Here is a 20,967-nt window from a genome sequence, read left to right as displayed (position 1 = left end):
CTATAATTATTTCACAATTTATTTATTTGATGGTTTTGTCTTTCCATACATTATGAATTTATTTTGGTTGTCAGCCTTTCCCATCAGAGTCTCAGTGAATGCTGAGCTCCTGTTAATGTAATTTGTCTGAAACTGACTTGCTATGCAGTTCAACTAATCAAATGCTGTGACATTTTAAATGATCCTTTACTGCACACTAACCATGAAATAATTAAATACTTGAATATAAATTTTTTAATTTCACATTCAAAATTTATTTCTACTTTTAATTATCTGCCACATTTAAATAATTATGAAATGCATTGACCTATTTATTTTATTTATTACATGTGCTAAACAAAATATTATTACATTGTGGAACTTTTGGCAACAACTCCAGAATGACCTTTGAATACTTGATACTTACTTATTACACTTAGCCTGGATTAAAATAATATGAAATCCTTTTTGTGTTTAAACGCCTTGTTATTCTTTTAATTTATTTTTGCATTAACCAAAAACAACCAGAAGGGGGCAGTACAAACCCACTGAAACGCCGCTGGATGTATGCCAGCAGTTTGTACAGCTCCTCTCTGTTGGTGAACTGTGCTCTCATATGGTGATAATGTTACCACTATGTTTTCTGCTCTTTATTTAAGCATCCCAGAGATGAATGTATGCCATATATGAAGGAAGTGGTCAGGACAGGTTTTCTGTGTGCACAGCATTGTCAAGTAAATCTGGGCCATGGCCATTTTCAGCCTGCTTCCCTAAGCTAGCTGTCTCTGCTGTGTGGAAATAGGGTGGAGGTATTTCCGTGTGGAAGAAGTACACACACACACACCTTTATATATATATATTAAATATTAAATGATTAAAAAAAAGAGTAACAAGAATAATTTGAGCTTGTGTTCTCCAGTTTGCCCACTCTGACATGAGCTTCAGATCTGTGATTCTGTAAATATTTCCCCCCTTACTGTGACATATTTTTTAAGTGACGTCCCACTGAAGTGACACATGCTAACCTATTGTACTACACAGTGAAGGGTAAATGTTAAGCAAATACAATGCACATGGCAGTCTGACATATTGCAGACGGAGTAAATGTGCTGCCCTCCACTAAACAGTCAACGTTCAGCTCCCAGGTGATGCTAATGCTTTCCAAGTGGCCTTTTATCCAAGACATTCCAGCATAAAAAACAGGAGAATGAATAAGTCATATGTTTAAAAAATAAAAATTATGTAACTCATGACTCACAGCCTATGAAACAGGCTATGACAGACAGCATGAAGCTGGTCCTGAGCTGCAAAAAGCAAGTAATGATTGCGCTTCTTGTTGATGTATTCACTCCTACAACTGGCCCAAAGCGATCCACAGGGGGCTAAAACAAAGCAGTGATACCCACCTTATCCCACTGTAGTACCCTTACTGAATAACAGTTACATTTTTTTTGTCTAAAAGACAATTCCTTTGAAATACCTTGAATTTACTGCATATTATTTATAGGTCGTAAGGCAGGCATTGAAAGAAAGAGTTAAAGGTGCAACCAAAGAGGCCGAAATTGTAATGGCTGCCAACAATCTGAAGTATTTTTGTAGAGACGTCATTAAATCTGCATTCATTAGAGACATTTTAATTACAGCACACATTACCATGAGTTTTTTAAGGAGCTTTTTATTCTTTTAAAGAAGAACTTCAATAGGCTTGACATTCGCTTCAAAACTGCCCTTTTTGTCTCTCTGCTTCTGGTTTTCGTTTGACAGAGGTACAATGAGTGACAGAAATGTGCAAAAAACATAATCTGCCATGACAGCTCTGATCTTTCTGTCACTGTCAAAGTACAGTCGAAATGGGAGTTTGTGAAGCTGAGAAGGAAAGACAGGACACCTCTTCTTTTCCACTCAGCTGCCTATTTCTCTGTCCCAAGCTTTTACCAGCTAGCACTTTCCAGCCTGCTGAGAATCTGAAAAAGGTTGAGGGGTGAAATAACAAGGTATGACTGCCAGCCTTGGCAAACAGGCTCTAGGCTCACACCAAATGTTCTGTATGAGAGAGAGATTATAAATTAAGAATGGGAGGAAGAGGAGGAGGAGTTGTGCGGATGTCAAGATGGCTTTCAGTTTTACACAGGGAAGCGGGCAACTTAAAGGACAAACGGAAATGGTGGAGATGGATGGGTTAGGTAGATATAGATGGAACAGGGTCAGGGGAGATGATGGAGAGGTTAAATAAATAGACATTCTGAGATTAAAATGCTTGCTAATTTTCTAGATGAGTACAGCTTGTTGCTTCTCAGCATCCTGTTCTCCTTTTTACGTTTACAGTAATGCTTTAGATTTATCTTCACAAACCACAAGTAGCATGCTCATAAAAACCTGAAACCATGACTGTTGCCTCTCAGATAAGCCTTCAGACTGTTCTAGTTAAAACATGAAGATTGTTGGGGTTGTAAGCTGCAAAAAGGTCTGAAACCAGGTCAAACTGACAGCACCATTTCTACAGTAACAGTAATAACATAGGGAGGTGAAACAAAACAAAACCTTTGGAGAGAAACCTTTAGAGCAGGAAGTGGTTGGCTGCTATAGCAGCAAACCCCAGCAAAAAAAAAAATACATTTGAAAAATAAGACAGGCACTTTAAACAAATATAGTTATAGAAGTAATTTAGTTATTTATAATAATTCAAAATAATTTCCACTTGTGCCAACTGTAATTAACACTGTAGCACAGCTAGCTGGTACAGGAAATCAGAGTTCAAGATTTGTTTATTGATTTTTGCCGAGTGCCAAACAGTTAAATATTTATTGCAGTGAGAATGTTTAAACATTTTCAATTCTGGCATTGTTGAGGACATTGTTTAGATACTGGAGTTTAAAAGAATAATATAGTTTCTTCAGCATTACGTAATATTTTGCCAGATTGTGGGAAAACTATTGCCATAGCATCTCTGTAATCAAATATACATGAGAAATTATTTCAGTTATGATTATTGTTGAAGATTTTAAAAATATATGTATATCTACAATTTATCAGTCACTTTACAGGCTAACTAAAATCCAATAATAATAAACAGGAGAAATGTTGCCTGGTCATAAGTCTGGATTTCAGCTGCGGCACTCAGATTTAGGCCCTGGCATTTATACAATGGTCCACAGTCAGCAAATTTCTGTTAAGTTTAGCATCTTTGGGAAGTGGCGAACGAGAGACTTTCATCATTGTGCAGCCGACAAATCTGTAGCAACTGTGTGATGATACATCAATACAGACAAAAATGTGATTAACTGATCGCATGGCATAGATTCAACACCCTTTTTGACACCATAGATGTCCATAATTCATGTGTAATAAAACGGAATGACATAGAAATAAGACAACATGCATAATGAAATGTATGAAATATTTTGTACGTAGGCCATTGATGGTTATGACGGCTTCAAGACGCCTCCTGTATGGAGAAACTAGCCGCATGCATTGCTCCAGTTTGATGTCGGCCCATTCTTCCAAACTGTTACAAAATCCTGAATGTTTCACAGGCCCCTTGTATGAACTCTGAGATTTACTTCTTTCCACAGATGTAAGATTATGGTCAGGTGATTGAGCTGGGCTATTCTAGCAGCTTCATTCATTTTCTCTGAAACAAATTGAGAGTTTCCTTTAAGGGGACTTGAGATCATTGTCTTTCTGAAACCTTCCTTTTATCTTCATCATCCTGGTGAGATGGCAGCATATTTTTATTAACAATGTCTCGGTACATTCGTCCATTTATCCTACCTTGGGCCAATATGCAGTGCCTTTTGACCTCCAAACATGGTCTGTATTATGGCATCTAATAATACTTTAACTTTGGTCTAATCTGACCACAATAAATTCTCACACTATTTCACAGGCTTGTCTACATGTTGTTCAGCAAAATCTAAATGTGCTTTAACAAAGGTAAATAGTCCTTGGGTCTTTAATAAATATTTTACCTCCTCTGTCTGAAATCCTGCGGGGAGCAGCTGGTCATGGGCGGTTTATGGTGTAATGATGCAGTATCCACTTCGAGATTATAGTCCCAAAAGTGCTTACTGGAACCTTCACTAGTTCAGAAATTTTTATGTAATCAATTGTTAAGTCCAGCACATGGGAGGTAAAAAAGGACTGTACTACACACAGAGAACACAAGAGACTGGAAAAAAATTCCCAGGATTTCACAGTATTAACCGATTTTCATGACAGTTCCCAGGAAGGTGGAGTCAAAGCTGGAATTCCCTGTGACATCATAGATCTAGAAAACTCAGCAGCATTTATTTTTCTTTGCCGCAGCTCTCCACAAGCTGCATTGGGAAGGACTGACTGAGTAAAAGACAGCATCTTTAAGGAAACTGTAGAAAAGCTAAAGTAAAATACAGTCTGTTGTTTGTGTAACCTGTGACTGTACCCTGGCCAAAAATAAGACTTGGCACCTGAAACTGGCTGTCTGAGCCCCTGCTGAAAAAATCTGAAAGAATTTTACAATCCTCAAGAAGAGATGTTGTCTCTAATTATGAAGCAGTTTTCCTTCCTTTTTTAAAAACACCAAGGCGCAAATTCACTCCATCTTTTGTTCCATAATACCGCACCTCACCAGGCAGGTATTTATAGAACAATAACTGACAGAGACCAAGGGCTATTATTTCCTGATAATTAGGTGGTGCCTCGACTTGGAAATTTTGATTAAAATGACTAACTTTCTTAGAAACTGCCTTTGACACTTATTAACAGTTATTCACAGCCAAGCCAAACCTATTGTTGCACAACACTATGGCCATCAGTATGTTTTGAGCTCATTGGTTTTGTCTATCATGTGATGTCGGTTGTGACACCCTTGTAATAAGAATCCTTTTTAAAAGGCCATTATATTACTAATATTACTAATATTAGCACTGTAGCACAGCTAACCGCTACATGGAGATAGAGAAGTAACAGTTTTAGATTTGGTCACATGATTGTGTCCTGGGTGCCCACCACTTAGACATATAACTATTACTGTGAGTGTGTTTGGTAGAGTTAAATATTAGCATTGATGAGGACATTGTTTAGATTTTGGCGATTAATGGCTATAATAAACAAGGATCCTTCAGCATTAAATAATACCTTGCCAGAAGTTCAAGGATGCACAGCTCTGTGAAAACCTAAAATCACAAAACCTTTCTAATGATTATGTGTTATTATTCCTTTCAGCTTTGATTTATTTCTTTGATTTTAAAGTCTGCCCACAGACTCTTGAGCTTGTCAGAAAGAATCAGAATATTATCAGAAAACTCAACATAACTAATTGTAGTATTTAACTACATATACATCATTAAAAACATGCATCAGCATATGTACTTAAAAGACATCTACTTGGACTAAAGTAAACTGTGATGACATATAACCCCTCATAAAAGTTAAGGAAATTAGAATCAACAGTATAAACGTCTGGTTGAAGCTTTTATAAAGTGCAATCGTCAATATCAGTTACAAGTAACTGATGTCAAGGTGATGCAATGAGGTATTATACGAACTATGCTCTGTCCGCATTTAGCTTCCTATCACCGGTATTCAAAGAGGCAATGAGATGAGCGGATTGGCTGGCCTTTTTTCTGGAGTCACAGGGCAAGCAGTGACAAGAATGCATCATATTTTACTCATGGACATATGGCCAAATACGTGTAGCTGTATGTCTTCCAGCAAGTGTGAATGATCCAAGTCTTGTTAAGATAGATACAAGAGCAAATAAATGAAATAATGCTTGGAATGAACACTAATTACTTAAGAGATTTAGGAATTAGGAAGGAGAGAGACGCAATTAGCCCAAGAAGCTGTCTTAAGACATCATGTGGTTAAATCTCTGTAACAGTGCCTAGGACTGCTTGTCCAGCTGGTTGCAGTTTTTAAGATAATCCTTCAACTTCCTATCTTTCATAACAGTTGTCTGTACTCTAAATATATTGCAGTGAAATAAAATTAGTTGTGTTTGAAGCCTCGTGATAGGTGATGTTTTTTTCACCTTAAGCACGGTGATGTTCCAAGCATAGCTCTCCATGGCCTTCTGAAGTTTACGGCCTTTCAGACCCTCCTTTACTCCAATTCGATGCAGATCTTCATGGAAGTCCAGACCTGGATTGGACAAACAGACATGTTTGACCAAAAAGCAATTTCCAAAAACACAAATACCTCTAAGAAGGCTATAGTCTACATTGGAGGTTAGTATTTTAATAAAATAAAACAAGCTGATTATTAATTTATTGAAGTCAACACATTTTTATAAGCATGGACCCATGAAAGACATCAGTATTGCATAAGTATATGCGTGACTTTTGGAATAACAACATTTGTATTGTCCTGTTAAGATCTTAAAGGTCTTACATAAAGCAGGTTTCAAAGTCAAGGCACGTTTGCTAAAAGATTTGTTATTCAAGACAACAACAGACACGAGGAAACACAAAAACCCGTCTTTGTATAGTAGTAACTGATCAAATGAAATGTGGAAAAATTTTATATTCAATATTACTGTGGGCTTAAAAAGTGTGAACACCTCTGTTAAAGTGGAAACATTTTGTGACACAAAAATGACACCTGCAAACAAATCTGTTAGAAGAAAGAAACATATAAAATAAAAAGCTGCAATAACCTGGTTGCATAAGTTTGCACAAGATTTAACTACTTTGTCCCACATTTTTACTTGGAAACATTTGCTCGCTATACCTTGCAAAGGTTTTTTCCATTTCTACCAGATCTTCTAAAGAGACCTCAAGCATTTTCTATCAGATTTAGTGAGACTGGACTTAGGCTTGTGTACTTCGAAACTTTTCTGTTTTCTTCAGGGGAAACTATTCTTTTGTTAGTTTTAGTAAATGGCTGGACTCATAGTGATGCTAATAATAAAAGCCCTCATGACCTTTGTGCTTTCAAGCAGATAACTTAAGGTCTGGGTCAAAACCTGACTGATATTTGGTATTATTCATGAGTTCATCCAACTAGACAAAAGTCTAGTTCCACATGAAGAAAGGTACGTACAGTGTTCTTTTAGTGTTGTCCTGTGCTGTTTTGGAACCAAACTTATCTGGTGAAAATGTTGAAATGTTAATCAGAAGTTCAACTTTAGTTCCATCGCACCACAAGGTTTTGGGAAGTTTTAACTAGGCCTGAATGTTTGCTTTGCAAGAGTTTAAAAGTTTTTAATTTTGAAACCTACTCTAAGTCTAGATATATGAAGACATTCTCGTATATTCTTTAGTGCTGCTGCCAGTCTCTCAGTCTCCCTGACCAGTTCCCATTTCTTCTTTTTTATCACTTTTGGGAAATATTTGGTTTTAGTATGGTTATTCCATGTTTTATCTAAATATTGCCTTTAGTGTACCATGCTATATGCTGTGGATTATGTTTGATACTTTGTAGCCTTTTTGTAAAATATTGCTTTAGCTAGAGGATGCAAATTTAAAAAGAATCCTACTAGGACAGCTGAACTTTAATAAAGAGCTGAACTTTAATTACAGTTAAAAACGTTGTCTCTGATTAATGCAAGCTGTTTAAGAAGAAGGAATGCTGGAATTGCATCAAAAGGTGTTGCAAAAAAGTACAAGTTTGTGGACATCCTTTAACAGATTTGTTTGTTCATCAGCTGAGTGCTGCAGGTTCAATGTCACATTAAAAGAGGAAAGTTTGAACTGAATAGAAGTATCCTTTATTGTCCCATAACGAGGAAATTCAGGCATACCAGCAGGAAAGTGAAAGACAAATGGAAGCATGACGGTACACACAAAGGTAAAAAATATATATAAAAAATAAGACTGAGACTGTACAGTAAGGGCACAATATACAGCATAAAAATACTGTACAGTTATTAAAAAAAGCATAAATACATCATGTTCTCAGTTTTTTTAGTTCTCAAAATTCATTTTAAAATAGGCGTGTACACTTTCGAGAGCCAGCGTTTATATCTTAACTAACATTGATGAGAAAGAACTGGAAAAACAGAGCTGCATTCACCACATAATGTCTGGTATTGAAAACAGTTGAAAGCATTGTTGTAGAAAGAAGGCCCTAAATTAACATCCCAGCAGAGGGCCTTTCTGTGTTGAGTTTGCAGGATCTGCACCTGAATGCATGGGTTTTCTCCCATAGTCCAATGACATGCTTGTTAGATTAATTGGAGAGTCTAAACTGCCCTCAGTAAAACAAACATTTTTTTAAACATTTTGTTTTCTTGTTACCATGTGATGCACTGACATGCTCTGCAAAGTGTATCTCGTCTCTTTGTCATTGATTGCTGGAGATATAAGAACCAGGCCCCACCACGACTGTTATAGCTTGCAAGATATAGGACCCCAGAATGCAGACCAGAAGGCAGCATGACGTTAAGTGCAACAGATTTAATCACAAAAAACTCACTCACTACAGGAGGCAGGAACAAAACAAACGGGCAGGCAAGACAGGCATGGCATGATCAAAAAACAAGACATGAGCATGAAAACAAGACATGAGCATGAGAACAAGACATGAGAAAATGTTTCCGAGACAACTAACTGAACAGGTGTGTATATATGGAGTGAAAACCAGGTGGAGCAAGGAGACAGATTAACTTGGAAAGGTGAACCGAATAAACTAATTGACAGACAGAACAAAACGTGGCTGCGGCAAAAACAGAGACTCTAATATACAAACAAAACCAAACGTGACAAAACATGAACAAGACGACAAAACTAAAGCATGACCAGGAAAATAACAGAAGCATGATTCAAAATCTAAGAAGAATAATAACAAAAGAACAAGTCAAAACCTTAACTGTGAAAAACATAAGAAAAAAACAGAAACCAAAAACCAAACAACCCCAAATCATAACAACGACTCAGCAAGAGTTAAGCAGGTATATATAAAAGATGGATGTCTGGGATTGCTTATAGGGCTAAAACTGAAGTAGTACAATGGAGACTAACATCTTAGGCTTCAGAGTGGGTCAGGTTTTATTGCAGCCAAGGCATTCCTAATCTCCAAAGGGTTTAGCAATAAATTCCCTGTAAACCTGTAAGACTTAGCTTGCTTGCTGTCTGTCCCTGAAAGATGACCTTAAGCAACAGAAGCTTTGATTTCTGGCATTGAAGAAACAATGCATGTAGATGCTCTAAACTACAGAATCGCTGTCATCTCAAGTTATTTTTTCAGCACTTCCTATCAACATATGAGAAGATATTGTACCTCTGCTGTGAACAAGTAAATTATGCATTTTCTAAAACAAAACTAGAGAAAACCTCAAACCAACTGAAAGGCTTTTCTTACATAGCAACGTCATCCAAAAGAACATCTTAGAAGGCTGGAAAAGATGTAAAATTGAAAATTAAACTACTATGTTTTGATGGTCAATTTTTTAATGCTCCATCTACAATTTCAGGCTGCTCTTTCTTAATTTTATAACTATAAAAGATGTAGTGCTACTACAGAATACTAGCTCCAGAGCCAGAAATTTAACAGAAATAAGTATTTTGTAATCTGCTATAGTTAATGGGCTGCTGCTTGTGCAGAGCTGAGTAAGGGGAGAGTGTGAACACAGGATGGGGCAGAAACCAGCAAGCAGGGAGCTGTAAAGGATACGAAATTAGCTGCTGGCGGTCTGTACCAATATAGCTTCTCAGAGTATTTAATGTGCCAATGATTAAGAGCCATCTCCCTGTAACATTAACGTAATTCCTGTTCCTTACTGTCACTTTAACTCCAGGAAATTCAGGCTAATAAGCAAATTGTGACCCCATGGTATGCTGTGGAAAGACAGGGACTTTATAGTTTGTTTCCCTAATGGGTATGTGCTGAGAAAGCGGTGCTCAGATGGAAGGATACAAGAGACAACATCTCTTCTGAATAGCCACACAATTACAGAATATGGCTTACAGTCCTTAAAAACAACAGACGTCTTTTGCATTTATAATGACAAGTGTTCCAAACGTACATGCAGATCCATAAAGTGGATCCTGTTTCAGTGAAAAGAAATGGTAGATGGTGAAAGGGAGATTCGTTACCAGTATTTGCATAATTTATCCCAATTCATACACACTCCAGAGTCCATGTGGAGTGTCATCATTGCAAACACAGAGCGGGATTTTTTCTGGCTTTAAATGAGCTGGGAAAACAATGACTCTACAAAGCCAAAGACGAAAATGGGAATGAAATGTCTTTATCTTGGATTTTCACAGCGAGAAAGCTGTCAAAAACAAAATGAACAAAATCACAGTTGTTAGGCAGAGAAAGCGTGTTTGCATGGAAGAGGACATAGACAAAAACAACAGAGTTGATAAAATATGGATGGGATTGATGATGAATCAGTCTTTTTCGTGAAGTTATCAAACTTTAGCTCTGTGTGCTTTTCTGTATTTACAATTGTTTTCATCTATTCATTTCCAGGTACACCTCTTTTTCTTTTATGATGATTTGTCCTGTTGTATTACCCGCATCACCATACTATTCTAGTATAAATAAAGAAAGCAACATCTATTTTGGGCAACATTTAAATATTAATCGATTGTTCATTAATCAGAAAAAAATATATGACAGCACAACTGCATACTGTGTATTGCAAAAATAAAATCATTTCCTTTGAAGATTATCCACAGTTCTCTTTTAACAACAACAAACTTCAATGTTTTCCCCTAGGAAAGCATTAATCAGAGAAGCAGCCAGAACACCCATGGTAACTCTGGAGGGGCTGCAGATTTCCACAGCTCAGGTGTAGGAATCTGTCAGCAAGACAACTATACATTTTGCATTCGAAAACTAATTTATGGAAGAGTAGAAAGAAGACAGTGATTGCTGAAAGAAAAACCCCAAAAGTCTGCATGCAAGCATGCAGAAGATGGTGTTCTGGTCAGAAAAGAACACAACTGAACTTTTTAGCTGCGTACAAAAATGTTTTGTGTAGCAGAAAACTATCAATACCTATCACTCTGAAGTCATCATTCCCAAAGTGAAATATGCTGGAGGCAGCATCATGCTGTGGGGATGCCTTTCTTCAACAGAGACAGGGAAACTGGTGAGAACTGATGAGAAGATAAAGGAGCTACAGTAAATCTAATTCAATCCTGAAAGACACCTGTTAAAGGTTGAAAAAGACTTGTGACTCAAGCAGAGGTTCCATTTCACTAACAAAAAAATCACTTCCTCTTTTGGCAACATACAGCCAGAGCTAGAATAGAAATGTTTACATCACAGCTTATTCATGTGTTAGAATGGCCAAGTCAAAAACCACACATAAAATCCCATGAGAATGTGTGGCAAAACTGCTTATCACAGACATTCACCATCCAATCTGCGCGTAAACCATTTTATAAAAAGACTAGTTCAGGCTGTAGATGTGCCCTGCTGGTAAAGTCATACCCCAAAAGACCTGCAGCTGTAATTGCAGTGTCAGGTGGTTTAATAAAAAAAACTAGGAGCTGAATACATACATGGGAAACACTTTTTGATATTTTTAATTGTAAAATCTTTTGAAAACCATACAACATTTTCCTTCCAACTCACAATTATGCACTACTTTGTGTTGGTCTGTCACATAAAATCCCAGTAAAATAGTTTATGGTTGTAGCAAGACAACATTAGAAAACGTTTAAGGGCAGGGTTCTTACACACTCTTATTTTTAAATTCACATATTTTACCAAACTTAAATTTCTAGGATTTAATCTTAGGACTTTATGACATTTTGGAAATAACAACACCAAATATTAACCTTCAACTGCTTCAACACAAGTTGAATTATTTTATACCTAAAGAAATCATGAAACAAAACAATGCTTCTCATTTTTGACAGTGGTATAGAGCCACTTCACCTCTTGTTGGCATCTGGACTAAAATAAAAATGCTTTATTTCAAAAGTCTTGGATTGCGAGAACTTGTAAGGTATTGATTGACCTATACTAAATGTTGATTCTTCAAAGCCAGTTTGTAATCTTTTGCACCTTTTTTCTATTTGTAAAATATCCCAAAAATATCAGTTTACTGCATAGTTTGGTGATATATTCAGACCCAGGACATCAGGTCCAGTTCAGCGTGAATTTAAAGTTGCCTAGAGTGTAAAGAAGAAGTGAAACAGGTGTGCCTGTAATCAATAAATTAATATCCAAAATACTGTTGGGTAAAATGTTAAAATCAATGATGTAGAAATAAAAGAAAATGCCAATCAAGGTAAATCTACTATATATTATTAGATGTTTTTCCTTTAAGAAATGAAGGAAGAAAAAAAGTCTGGAAAATCCAGCATTTTTCCATTCTACCCCACACCTGAAAAATAATAAAAACAAATTAACTTCCTTTTCAGATCTTTCAAGACTGTAACAACTCCACAAAAGGTATGAAATGTTTTGCAAGGTACTGTATTAGAATATAGATCTCTAAATAAATTGTGTGTAATTTATTTTGATGTGCATGTGCTCATTAATTTCTTCAACAAAAACCAATTAAATGCTTTAAAAAACATAAACACTGCAAAGTAAAGACATGATTACTTATTAAAAAGAAGAGTGAATTGGAGTTGCCACATAAAGATATCTGATATCGGTGCCAACACAGAGCCTGTGTACAGAGTGGACACAAAAAACACGGTGGTAGCATCTGGAGGTGCCAGAGTGTGCATCGCAGCTGTTTTCCTGGTTGCCCATTATCCTTGTGCGTGATGGTGAGCCACCAATAAGGCCCACAGGGGAATCATCTAGCACCTCTCCATCCTCATCAACACATAAGCTTCACTGCTCAAATTAAACTGATTAGCTGCAACAATGACTGTGCATAAACTGAGCACAGGAAGAAAATGGAAGATGCTGCAGGACAGGGAAAACAAATCCAAACCTGTTCCAAGCTGTTGGTTCTAATCTTGCATATTGCCCTGGTATTATAAAAAAAAAAATAAGAGGTGACAGTTGAGTGAGATTTCATTATTTTACAGCACAGCCATCGTTTGTGATTGTGGCTTTGTCACAATAGCATGTAGTCGATGAGCAATGCGAAGGGCGAAAGCCTGGTAGGTTTTGATTAGTAGGAAAAACTAAACAAATCCCACCCCATCGCCACATTGTCCTCCTAATACTGACAGGGTATCTTCTATTAGCCCCATTTTTTGTTTCTCACACAGCCATTAAACCTAAATTATACCTTAGTCGTCTTGAATGATCATACAGACAAAACCCTCCATTCCATGCAAATCCACCGTCTCTTCATATCCCTCTCTCTGCTTCGCTTTCTGTGTTCAACCAGTATGTCCTAATGCTGTCAGTCTGTACATATGCTTTATGAGAGTTTCTAAAAAGATCTTTCAATACTTGTTACAATACTTTCATTACAAATACTTATGGATGGGGTTCAACACAATACTATCTCTGGATAATCAGATTTTAGGACGAACAGAAATTACTATAATCTACTGAAACACAGGCTAAATAAAACAGAAATGTCATAGATGAGGAAAAACCTCAGTTAAAGAGTGAGTTAAGCTGTAGCATGAGTGCAAAAAGGTAAATGTGTTTTGCATTTTATTAGTTCTAATAACTGTTATTAAAACAAAAACTAAATTAAAGGAGCCTAAGTGTTTCATCAACTATTTCTTTATAACAGTTCAGAGCAGTTTTAGTTACCCAAAGCGCATTATTTTAGCTCTTCTGAAGCCTGATTTTTTCATATTTTCTGTTAGGTAAGTTAATTGAAATCATCTTGCCATTTACTGCAGATTTATTTATAGATTCAATAAGAAAAGATGTGAATAGAGAGCAGGAAGAGCAAGCTGAGAGCCGAAGTGTTAAAGAAATGGCAACAACAGTCGGTTTCGGTTTATACAGGTCCTTCTCAAAATATTAGCATATTGTGATAAAGTTCATTATTTTCCATAATGTCATGATGAAAATTTAACATTCATATATTTTAGATTCATTGCACATTAACTGAAATATTTCAGGTCTTTTATTGTCTTAATAAGGATGATTTTGGCATCCAGCTCATGAAAACCCAAAATTCCTATCTCACAAAATTAGCATATCATTAAAAGGGTCTCTAAACGAGCTATGAACCTAATCATCTGAATCAACGAGTTAACTCTAAACACCTGCAAAAGATTCCTGAGGCCTTTAAAACTCCCAGCCTGGTTCATCACTCAAAACCCCAATCATGGGTAAGACTGCCGACCTGACTGCTGTCCAGAAGGCCACTATTGACACCCTCAAGCAAGAGGGTAAGACACAGAAAGAAATTTCTGAACGAATAGGCTGTTCCCAGAGTGCTGTATCAAGGCACCTCAGTGGGAAGTCTGTGGGAAGGAAAAAGTGTGGCAGAAAACGCTGCACAACGAGAAGAGGTGACCGGACCCTGAGGAAGATTGTGGAGAAGGGCCGATTCCAGACCTTGGGGGACCTGCGGAAGCAGTGGACTGAGTCTGGAGTAGAAACATCCAGAGCCACCGTGCACAGGCGTGTGCAGGAAATGGGCTACAGGTGCCGCATTCCCCAGGTCAAGCCACTTTTGAACCAGAAACAGCGGCAGAAGCGCCTGACCTGGGCTACAGAGAAGCAGCACTGGACTGTTGCTCAGTGGTCCAAAGTACTTTTTTCGGATGAAAGCAAATTCTGCATGTCATTCGGAAATCAAGGTGCCAGAGTCTGGAGGAAGACTGGGGAGAAGGAAATGCCAAAATGCCAGAAGTCCAGTGTCAAGTACCCACAGTCAGTGATGGTCTGGGGTGCCGTGTCAGCTGCTGGTGTTGGTCCACTGTGTTTTATCAAGGGCAGGGTCAATGCAGCTAGCTATCAGGAGATTTTGGAGCACTTCATGCTTCCATCTGCTGAAAAGCTTTATGGAGATGAAGATTTCATTTTTCAGCACGACCTGGCACCTGCTCACAGTGCCAAAACCACTGGTAAATGGTTTACTGACCATGGTATCACTGTGCTCAATTGGCCTGCCAACTCTCCTGACCTGAACCCCATAGAGAATCTGTGGGATATTGTGAAGAGAACGTTGAGAGACTCAAGACCCAACACTCTGGATGAGCTAAAGGCCGCTATCGAAGCATCCTGGGCCTCCATAAGACCTCAGCAGTGCCACAGGCTGATTGCCTCCATGCCACGCCGCATTGAAGCAGTCATTTCTGCAAAAGGATTCCCGACCAAGTATTGAGTGCATAACTGTACATGATTATTTGAAGGTTGACGTTTTTTGTATTAAAAACACTTTTCTTTTATTGGTCGGATGAAATATGCTAATTTTGTGAGATATGAATTTTGGGTTTTCATGAGCTGTATGTCAAAATCATCCGTATTAAGACAATAAAAGACCTGAAATATTTCAGTTAGTGTGCAATGAATCTAAAATATATGAATGTTAAATTTTCATCATGACATTATGGAAAATAATTAACTTTATCACAATATGCTAATATTTTGAGAAGGACCTGTAAAACGCTAAATTTAGGGGCATTTGCTTCTTTTTGGGGTTCCTACACGTTTTCCATTCCAAAATGTCTTCTTTTCTAAAACGTTCTCAGTCGGCTTTAGCTTACTTTAAAAGTATAAATGCAAAACTTTACTTTGAATTCATGTTAAATATTTTTTACAATGGCAAGTTTATAAAAATTAAACATGAAAATAGAAATACATATGGATATTTGTCTTTACTCTTTTTATTTAGTTATCCAAACATGGAAAATACCTAAATAAAATTCCATACTTTCTAGAGCAAGTAGGAACCCAGTTCTTTTCAGCATTCCTTAATGTGCATTATACAAGAGAAAAGGAAGCTTTTTGTTTCTTTCCATCTCCCTGCCAAATTTATTGTTATCAAATTGGCAACAAATGTCTGAAAGCACTAATAAAAAGACACTGAAGGGATGTAAAATAGACATAATATTTGGAAAAGGCAATAGTTTGATTTGAGGCATGTGTGTCTGAACCAGCAGCACAGCAGAGAGAGTGGGCGATGGGGTGAATGTTATGTTTGGCATGCTGCTGAGGCGCCTGAGGGCTGTCGCTGCTCCCCCTTTCCTTGGTGTATCATTCTTCTCACTTACATAAAAAGCTTGCAGCTCTGAATAGAAGAATGTCCAGATTTGTCCCTTAGTTGCACTAGAAGCATTAGTTTCATTGTCTTATAGTTGCATACAGGTTCTTTTACCTGACAGAGGTAAGAAGCTAAGCATTAGTATTGAGTAATAGAAACAGCTGTGAGCGTGGCTGTGTGGGGTTTAAGGTCTGCTTAACTCTGAAATCATCGCCTTTGAACATTCTTCCAGCTCTTGGCTGGGAAACCATGGAGCCAGGGTACAGCTCTGTGATTGAAGCCCCAGCATTCAGCCTACATCCCTGGGTAATTAGACAGCATGAATATTAGGTTAGCTTATTATGTTAAAGGGAGAAAAGCATATGCCTCCTTTTGTGTAACACTAGGGAGTAAATCTTGGCATATAGGAGCCTTAAAATTGCTCACTTGATTCATGATATTGGGCTGAAATGTGTAACTAAGCCCTAATTGTTATACACAAAACAATAAGCAGGGGAAGGGCATAAAATATAATTTGCCAGGTTTACACCAGCTCTATCAAAGCATATAACTGGCCAAGATCTGCAGTTCTTTGGTTGACTGTAGCAGCACAATGTGAGTTAGGAACATGCAAAATTAAGATGTCAGTGTTCCAGCTATGTGCTTCCATTTGGGGCTAGAAGTCAGGCAAATGAGGAGGAATTAGAGCGGAATCCAAAAGAAGCTGGTGAGGACAAGCCACAAGGATTTCCTGATTTGAAGCCGTTTCTGTAATGATCTTTATAGTTTTTATGGTTTTTGTCCTCTGTGGGGTTTCATCTTTGCCCAAAGATGCACTGATTAATGCTACTTTAACTCTGCCCTTTCCCTCCCTTTACCATACCTCCTCCCCCACTGCCTACAATGTCAAACTTTTTCATTTCTCTCCTACTTTCAAAGGATGTTTACACTTTCTGTCTTTTCTCCCCTGCAGCCCTTTGTCTGAGTGGCTCGCTGATTGTTTTCACCTGCTCACTGCCTATAACTACGCCGTGCTGACTCACTGATGATGGCCACTTCTACTGACAGCAGACACCGCTGTTGATTTTGACGGAGATGTTGCGGTGTAAGGGACGTCATGCCTAGTCTGCTAGGCAAGAGGCACACTCTCTGGATCTTATAGCAAGAGAATAAAAAGTTGCTTTCTCATGATATCAATGTAGAAAAAATAAAAATGTCTGTAAGTGAGAAAATTTGATTCATGTCCTTGAATAGTGAGTCAGTCTTATCACAGTGGCAGATAAACATAGCAAATTTTTTAAGTTCATGAAAAATAACAAAGTTTTCAGGATTTTGCTCAACTCAAGCAGATGTTCAAACATATTCAATTTCCCTTTGTGAGGGATTTTTTTTAAATTGAGCTGAATACTTTCATGCTACATACCTGCCCGTTGCGCTTGTGTGAGCTTGGAGTAAACAACATCAGCTGACTCAATCAGAGTTTTGCTGGTTTGGATCATCTGGAAGACAAAAAAAAGGACAAAGAGTTAATTTGCAGTGCATCTGAATGTCATTACAAGACAACCCTTCAGCTGAGCCGCAGCCAAGCTGTATACATAACGATAATAACCAGAGAAAAGTAATGTGAGGAAAAGACTACATGAAATGCTAGAAGGGCTAGTTATTTCACACAAATTATTTCCAATTTGATCTTCTCATTAGCCAGAGCTTATGTAAGATTTGGGCTGAACTCTCTCAGATTCTAATTCTTAATGCTGGAGAAGCTTGCTGTCATTTCAATGTTTTTATTAGACTGTAAAAAATGTAATTATATTTCATTAAGATTGCAATTAAGAAAAGCAGATGATTCTTAGCTCATTTCCAGCACAGGCAACAGAGACTGTACGGTGTTTTTGTCAGGAAACCAAAGACAAATTCATGATTAGCCCGTGTGTAAACAGTGTGGGGGAGTCCCATAGCCTTAGAAATGGTTTTCTAACATGAGATGTCAATACCTTTGTGTCTTATCTAGTCTACAATTTCTTTAGATCAATAATGTGTTGCTTTTTGAAAAGTTTTAGTCTACTTCATATTGTCATACACGTTCCTTTTAAGTAAAAGAAATCTCGTAGTAATCAAACCTGGCTGTGGCTAATTTAACAGAACTTGGCTCTCCAAAAACATGTGTTTAATTACAGGTAATTCACGATTTTACTAATGGCAAACTTGGTTTCGTACAGCTTTTTTTCCCTCAATGAATGAAATCACCATCTGAAAACTGTGAATTTGTATTTCCTCTGGCTATTTTTGAATGACATTGAAATTAGTTTAAGTATAGCAATTCAAAACAATCAGTTAACCTAAGAGTCATGTTTTGGACTGCGGTTTATACATAAAATACCCACGGGCAAAGCACGAAAACTCCGTGCAGAAAGGCCTCAGGCCAGGATTCAAACAGCTGAAATAAGACTCCTACATTTTCCCTTGCTTACAAGAAAGACAAATCTGGCTGTTTGGCAACATTTACTGTTGCAACAAACTACAACCAATCTGGGTGTGGAAACTAAAGAGGCACCACCCTTCACTCATATTCAGGTAACCCTGTTTTAAAACTGCTATTGGCAAGCTTCTTAATGCAGGTTAGCAGCCTGTGCTGATTAACTCGTGTCACTCTTCAAACAGCAAATCAGCAAAACAGTATAACACTGAGAAAATAAAAAAGTCCCCTTAAAAACTGCTGATAAATTTAGTTGGTTAGTGTTTTATTCAAAATTTTTCTTAAGTCTATATCAAAATAATAAATATACTGTATATATAGTATTTTTGCACATTTAATAATTAATATGTTTTATTATAGAAGCAGCAGCAGGGGTAACTGTTAGAATTAAAAACACAAAAGTAACAGTTGTTTAAAAATTATTTTGTAAATACCATGAATCTGTGGTATTTTTACTGAAGGTTAACCCACCATGAAAATCTCATACTTGCTCATTCCATTCCTACCTGTCACACTATTTAGAAAAGTATAATGAAATACGTTTAACGTATTATTGAGGTGTTGTTCTTGCCGAGTGATTTTTTACTCCCCAATCATTACCATTTTTAAGTTAACAAAACATGCAACTGATTTTGTCAGATTCTGACCACACGTACTAGCACATCTACGAAGGTAAACATGACAAAATTTAACATCAGAGCAAAACTATGTTTGATGTGGTGCTGAGACATCATCTAACAGGGCTGATCAGGAGCAGCTGGAGGAGAGCTCCAGCACAAAGAGGCAGGATAATTACGTTTTACTCTCCTGTGGGAGACAGAAAGTGGACTGCCATACTGTTTGGATGAGTATATGCATGTACATGTCTTTTTCAAAGTAATCTTCTCCTGGGAGATGGTTTAACTGCAGTGTTCCCATAATAGACAGCACACTTGCTGAAGAAATGACTGGAGACAAAACTGTTTAAATGCAAAACATGAAGACTATTTGTCCAACCCCATGAGTGTGGGCACAATAAAATGCATGCATATAGAAGAGTATTTCTGGAACCCAAACATTGTTCTGAATTTGACAGAAACACAAAACAAAATTATTTCCTAAAAAGAATGCTGATTAGTCCAACGACTATTTCTTTAACTACAGCTACCTGATGTTTTCTAATACAATATATTATCTGGGAAACTAGAAAAAGCAGAAATGTATTTTCTGTGTAGCTATAAAAACATGACAGCCAGCCCTAAGCACTGAAAACATATTAGCACTGATGTCTTGTTTTGCAAGAAATTGTGACGTTCGCTGCCAACAACATACATGTGGGTTACTAAAGACTTCACACTGATATTCAACAGAAAATGGCCTGGAGTTGGCAAGCCACACAGCAGTGAAGTCATAGGCTTCACACACTGCACAGATACACACACATGCACATAGACTGGGCCCTCTGTTCTTGAGCAAGGGTGTGACAGCAGGAAGTGAGCACTTAGCTACCATGACCCTATCATCAAAGACAAAAACCATATGTGAATGAAGATACAGACAACCATTTATTAGATCCTTAGGTTGTTAATTCCGCTTTTGAAAGGCGAAGTCTTGTAGCACATTGTAATACAATATACAGTGTCGTAAAAAAGCTTTATTTTCACGTGAATGCCTTGAAGTTAAATATCTATATAGTGTGGTGTGCATTTGTATTCAGCCGCCCTGACCACCACTTTGTAGACCACCTTACACTGCAGTTACAGCTATAAGTCTTTTGTTGTCATTACACCAGCTTTTCACAGATGCATTAACATTTTAATTTTTAATTAAATGGAGAACATCTGTAAACATCCACTTTCAAGTTTTTCCACAGACTTAATCCGACACATGAATTTTGATCTAAACCAATACCTTGCAGCTCCGACTATATGTTTTGTGTTATTGTCCTGCTGGAAGGTACACCTCCACTGCAACAGGTTTTCTTCCAGGAATATCCTGAGTTTAATTCCAGCCCATCTTCTAATTAACTCTGATCATCTTTACTGTGCCTGCAAAAAAAGCATCCCTATAGCATGATGCTGCCATACTGCCTGCATATGCAAGCCACACTTGTAAAGAAACAATCCAAGTCACAATTATAAAGAGATGTGGTACTAACCTGACAAATTGTAAAATAAAGTTTAAAACTGTGTGTATATTTTGAGACAAACTGTATAAAACGATTGATACTGGGAAGCAAACTGAGATTTGAAACAACTAACAATATGTTGTTTGACAGACAGTTTATTAAAATATTTTTTGAACAGCTGTTATGGTTGCCAAAATGCTCATATAGCTCATTTGTTGTATGTCATTTGAACAGTTTGTTTATGTACTGCTTTAAAGGCTAAAGATAAAACTAAAATAATCATTAAAAAGCAGTAGTGATCTCTTTGTGGAAATGTGTGTGTGTGCGGTTCACAAGTGAAACATAAAGGCTGCAACCTTACAAAAGACTCACTTCCCCAGCTTCCAAAAAAATAAATAAATAAAA

The 20,967-nt window shown here is 37.3% G+C and overlaps 1 protein-coding gene and 1 long non-coding RNA gene across 2 annotated transcripts in view; one reads left to right on the top strand and one right to left on the bottom strand.

Moving 5' to 3' along the window:
* Positions 1–20,967, bottom strand: part of LOC124863347 (inactive phospholipase C-like protein 2) — an 85,482-nt gene that overhangs the window by 2,407 nt on the left and 62,108 nt on the right. Inside the window, exons 4-5 of the mRNA XM_047357696.1 lie at positions 17,403–17,478; positions 5,990–6,099 (exon numbers count right to left, since the gene is read on the bottom strand). Of these exons, the coding sequence (XP_047213652.1) occupies positions 5,990–6,099; positions 17,403–17,478 (186 nt within the window). The remainder of the gene's footprint in view (positions 1–5,989; positions 6,100–17,402; positions 17,479–20,967) is intronic.
* LOC124863348 lies at positions 16,044–17,090 on the top strand. Its single transcript, XR_007037110.1, has 3 exons — positions 16,044–16,123; positions 16,233–16,306; positions 16,953–17,090. It is a non-coding gene; the product is annotated as an uncharacterized LOC124863348 (long non-coding RNA).

This window comes from Girardinichthys multiradiatus, chromosome X, assembly GCF_021462225.1.
Source record: "Girardinichthys multiradiatus isolate DD_20200921_A chromosome X, DD_fGirMul_XY1, whole genome shotgun sequence".
Taxonomy (NCBI): domain Eukaryota; kingdom Metazoa; phylum Chordata; class Actinopteri; order Cyprinodontiformes; family Goodeidae; genus Girardinichthys; species Girardinichthys multiradiatus.
This window is presented reverse-complemented; position numbering and strand designations above follow the sequence as displayed.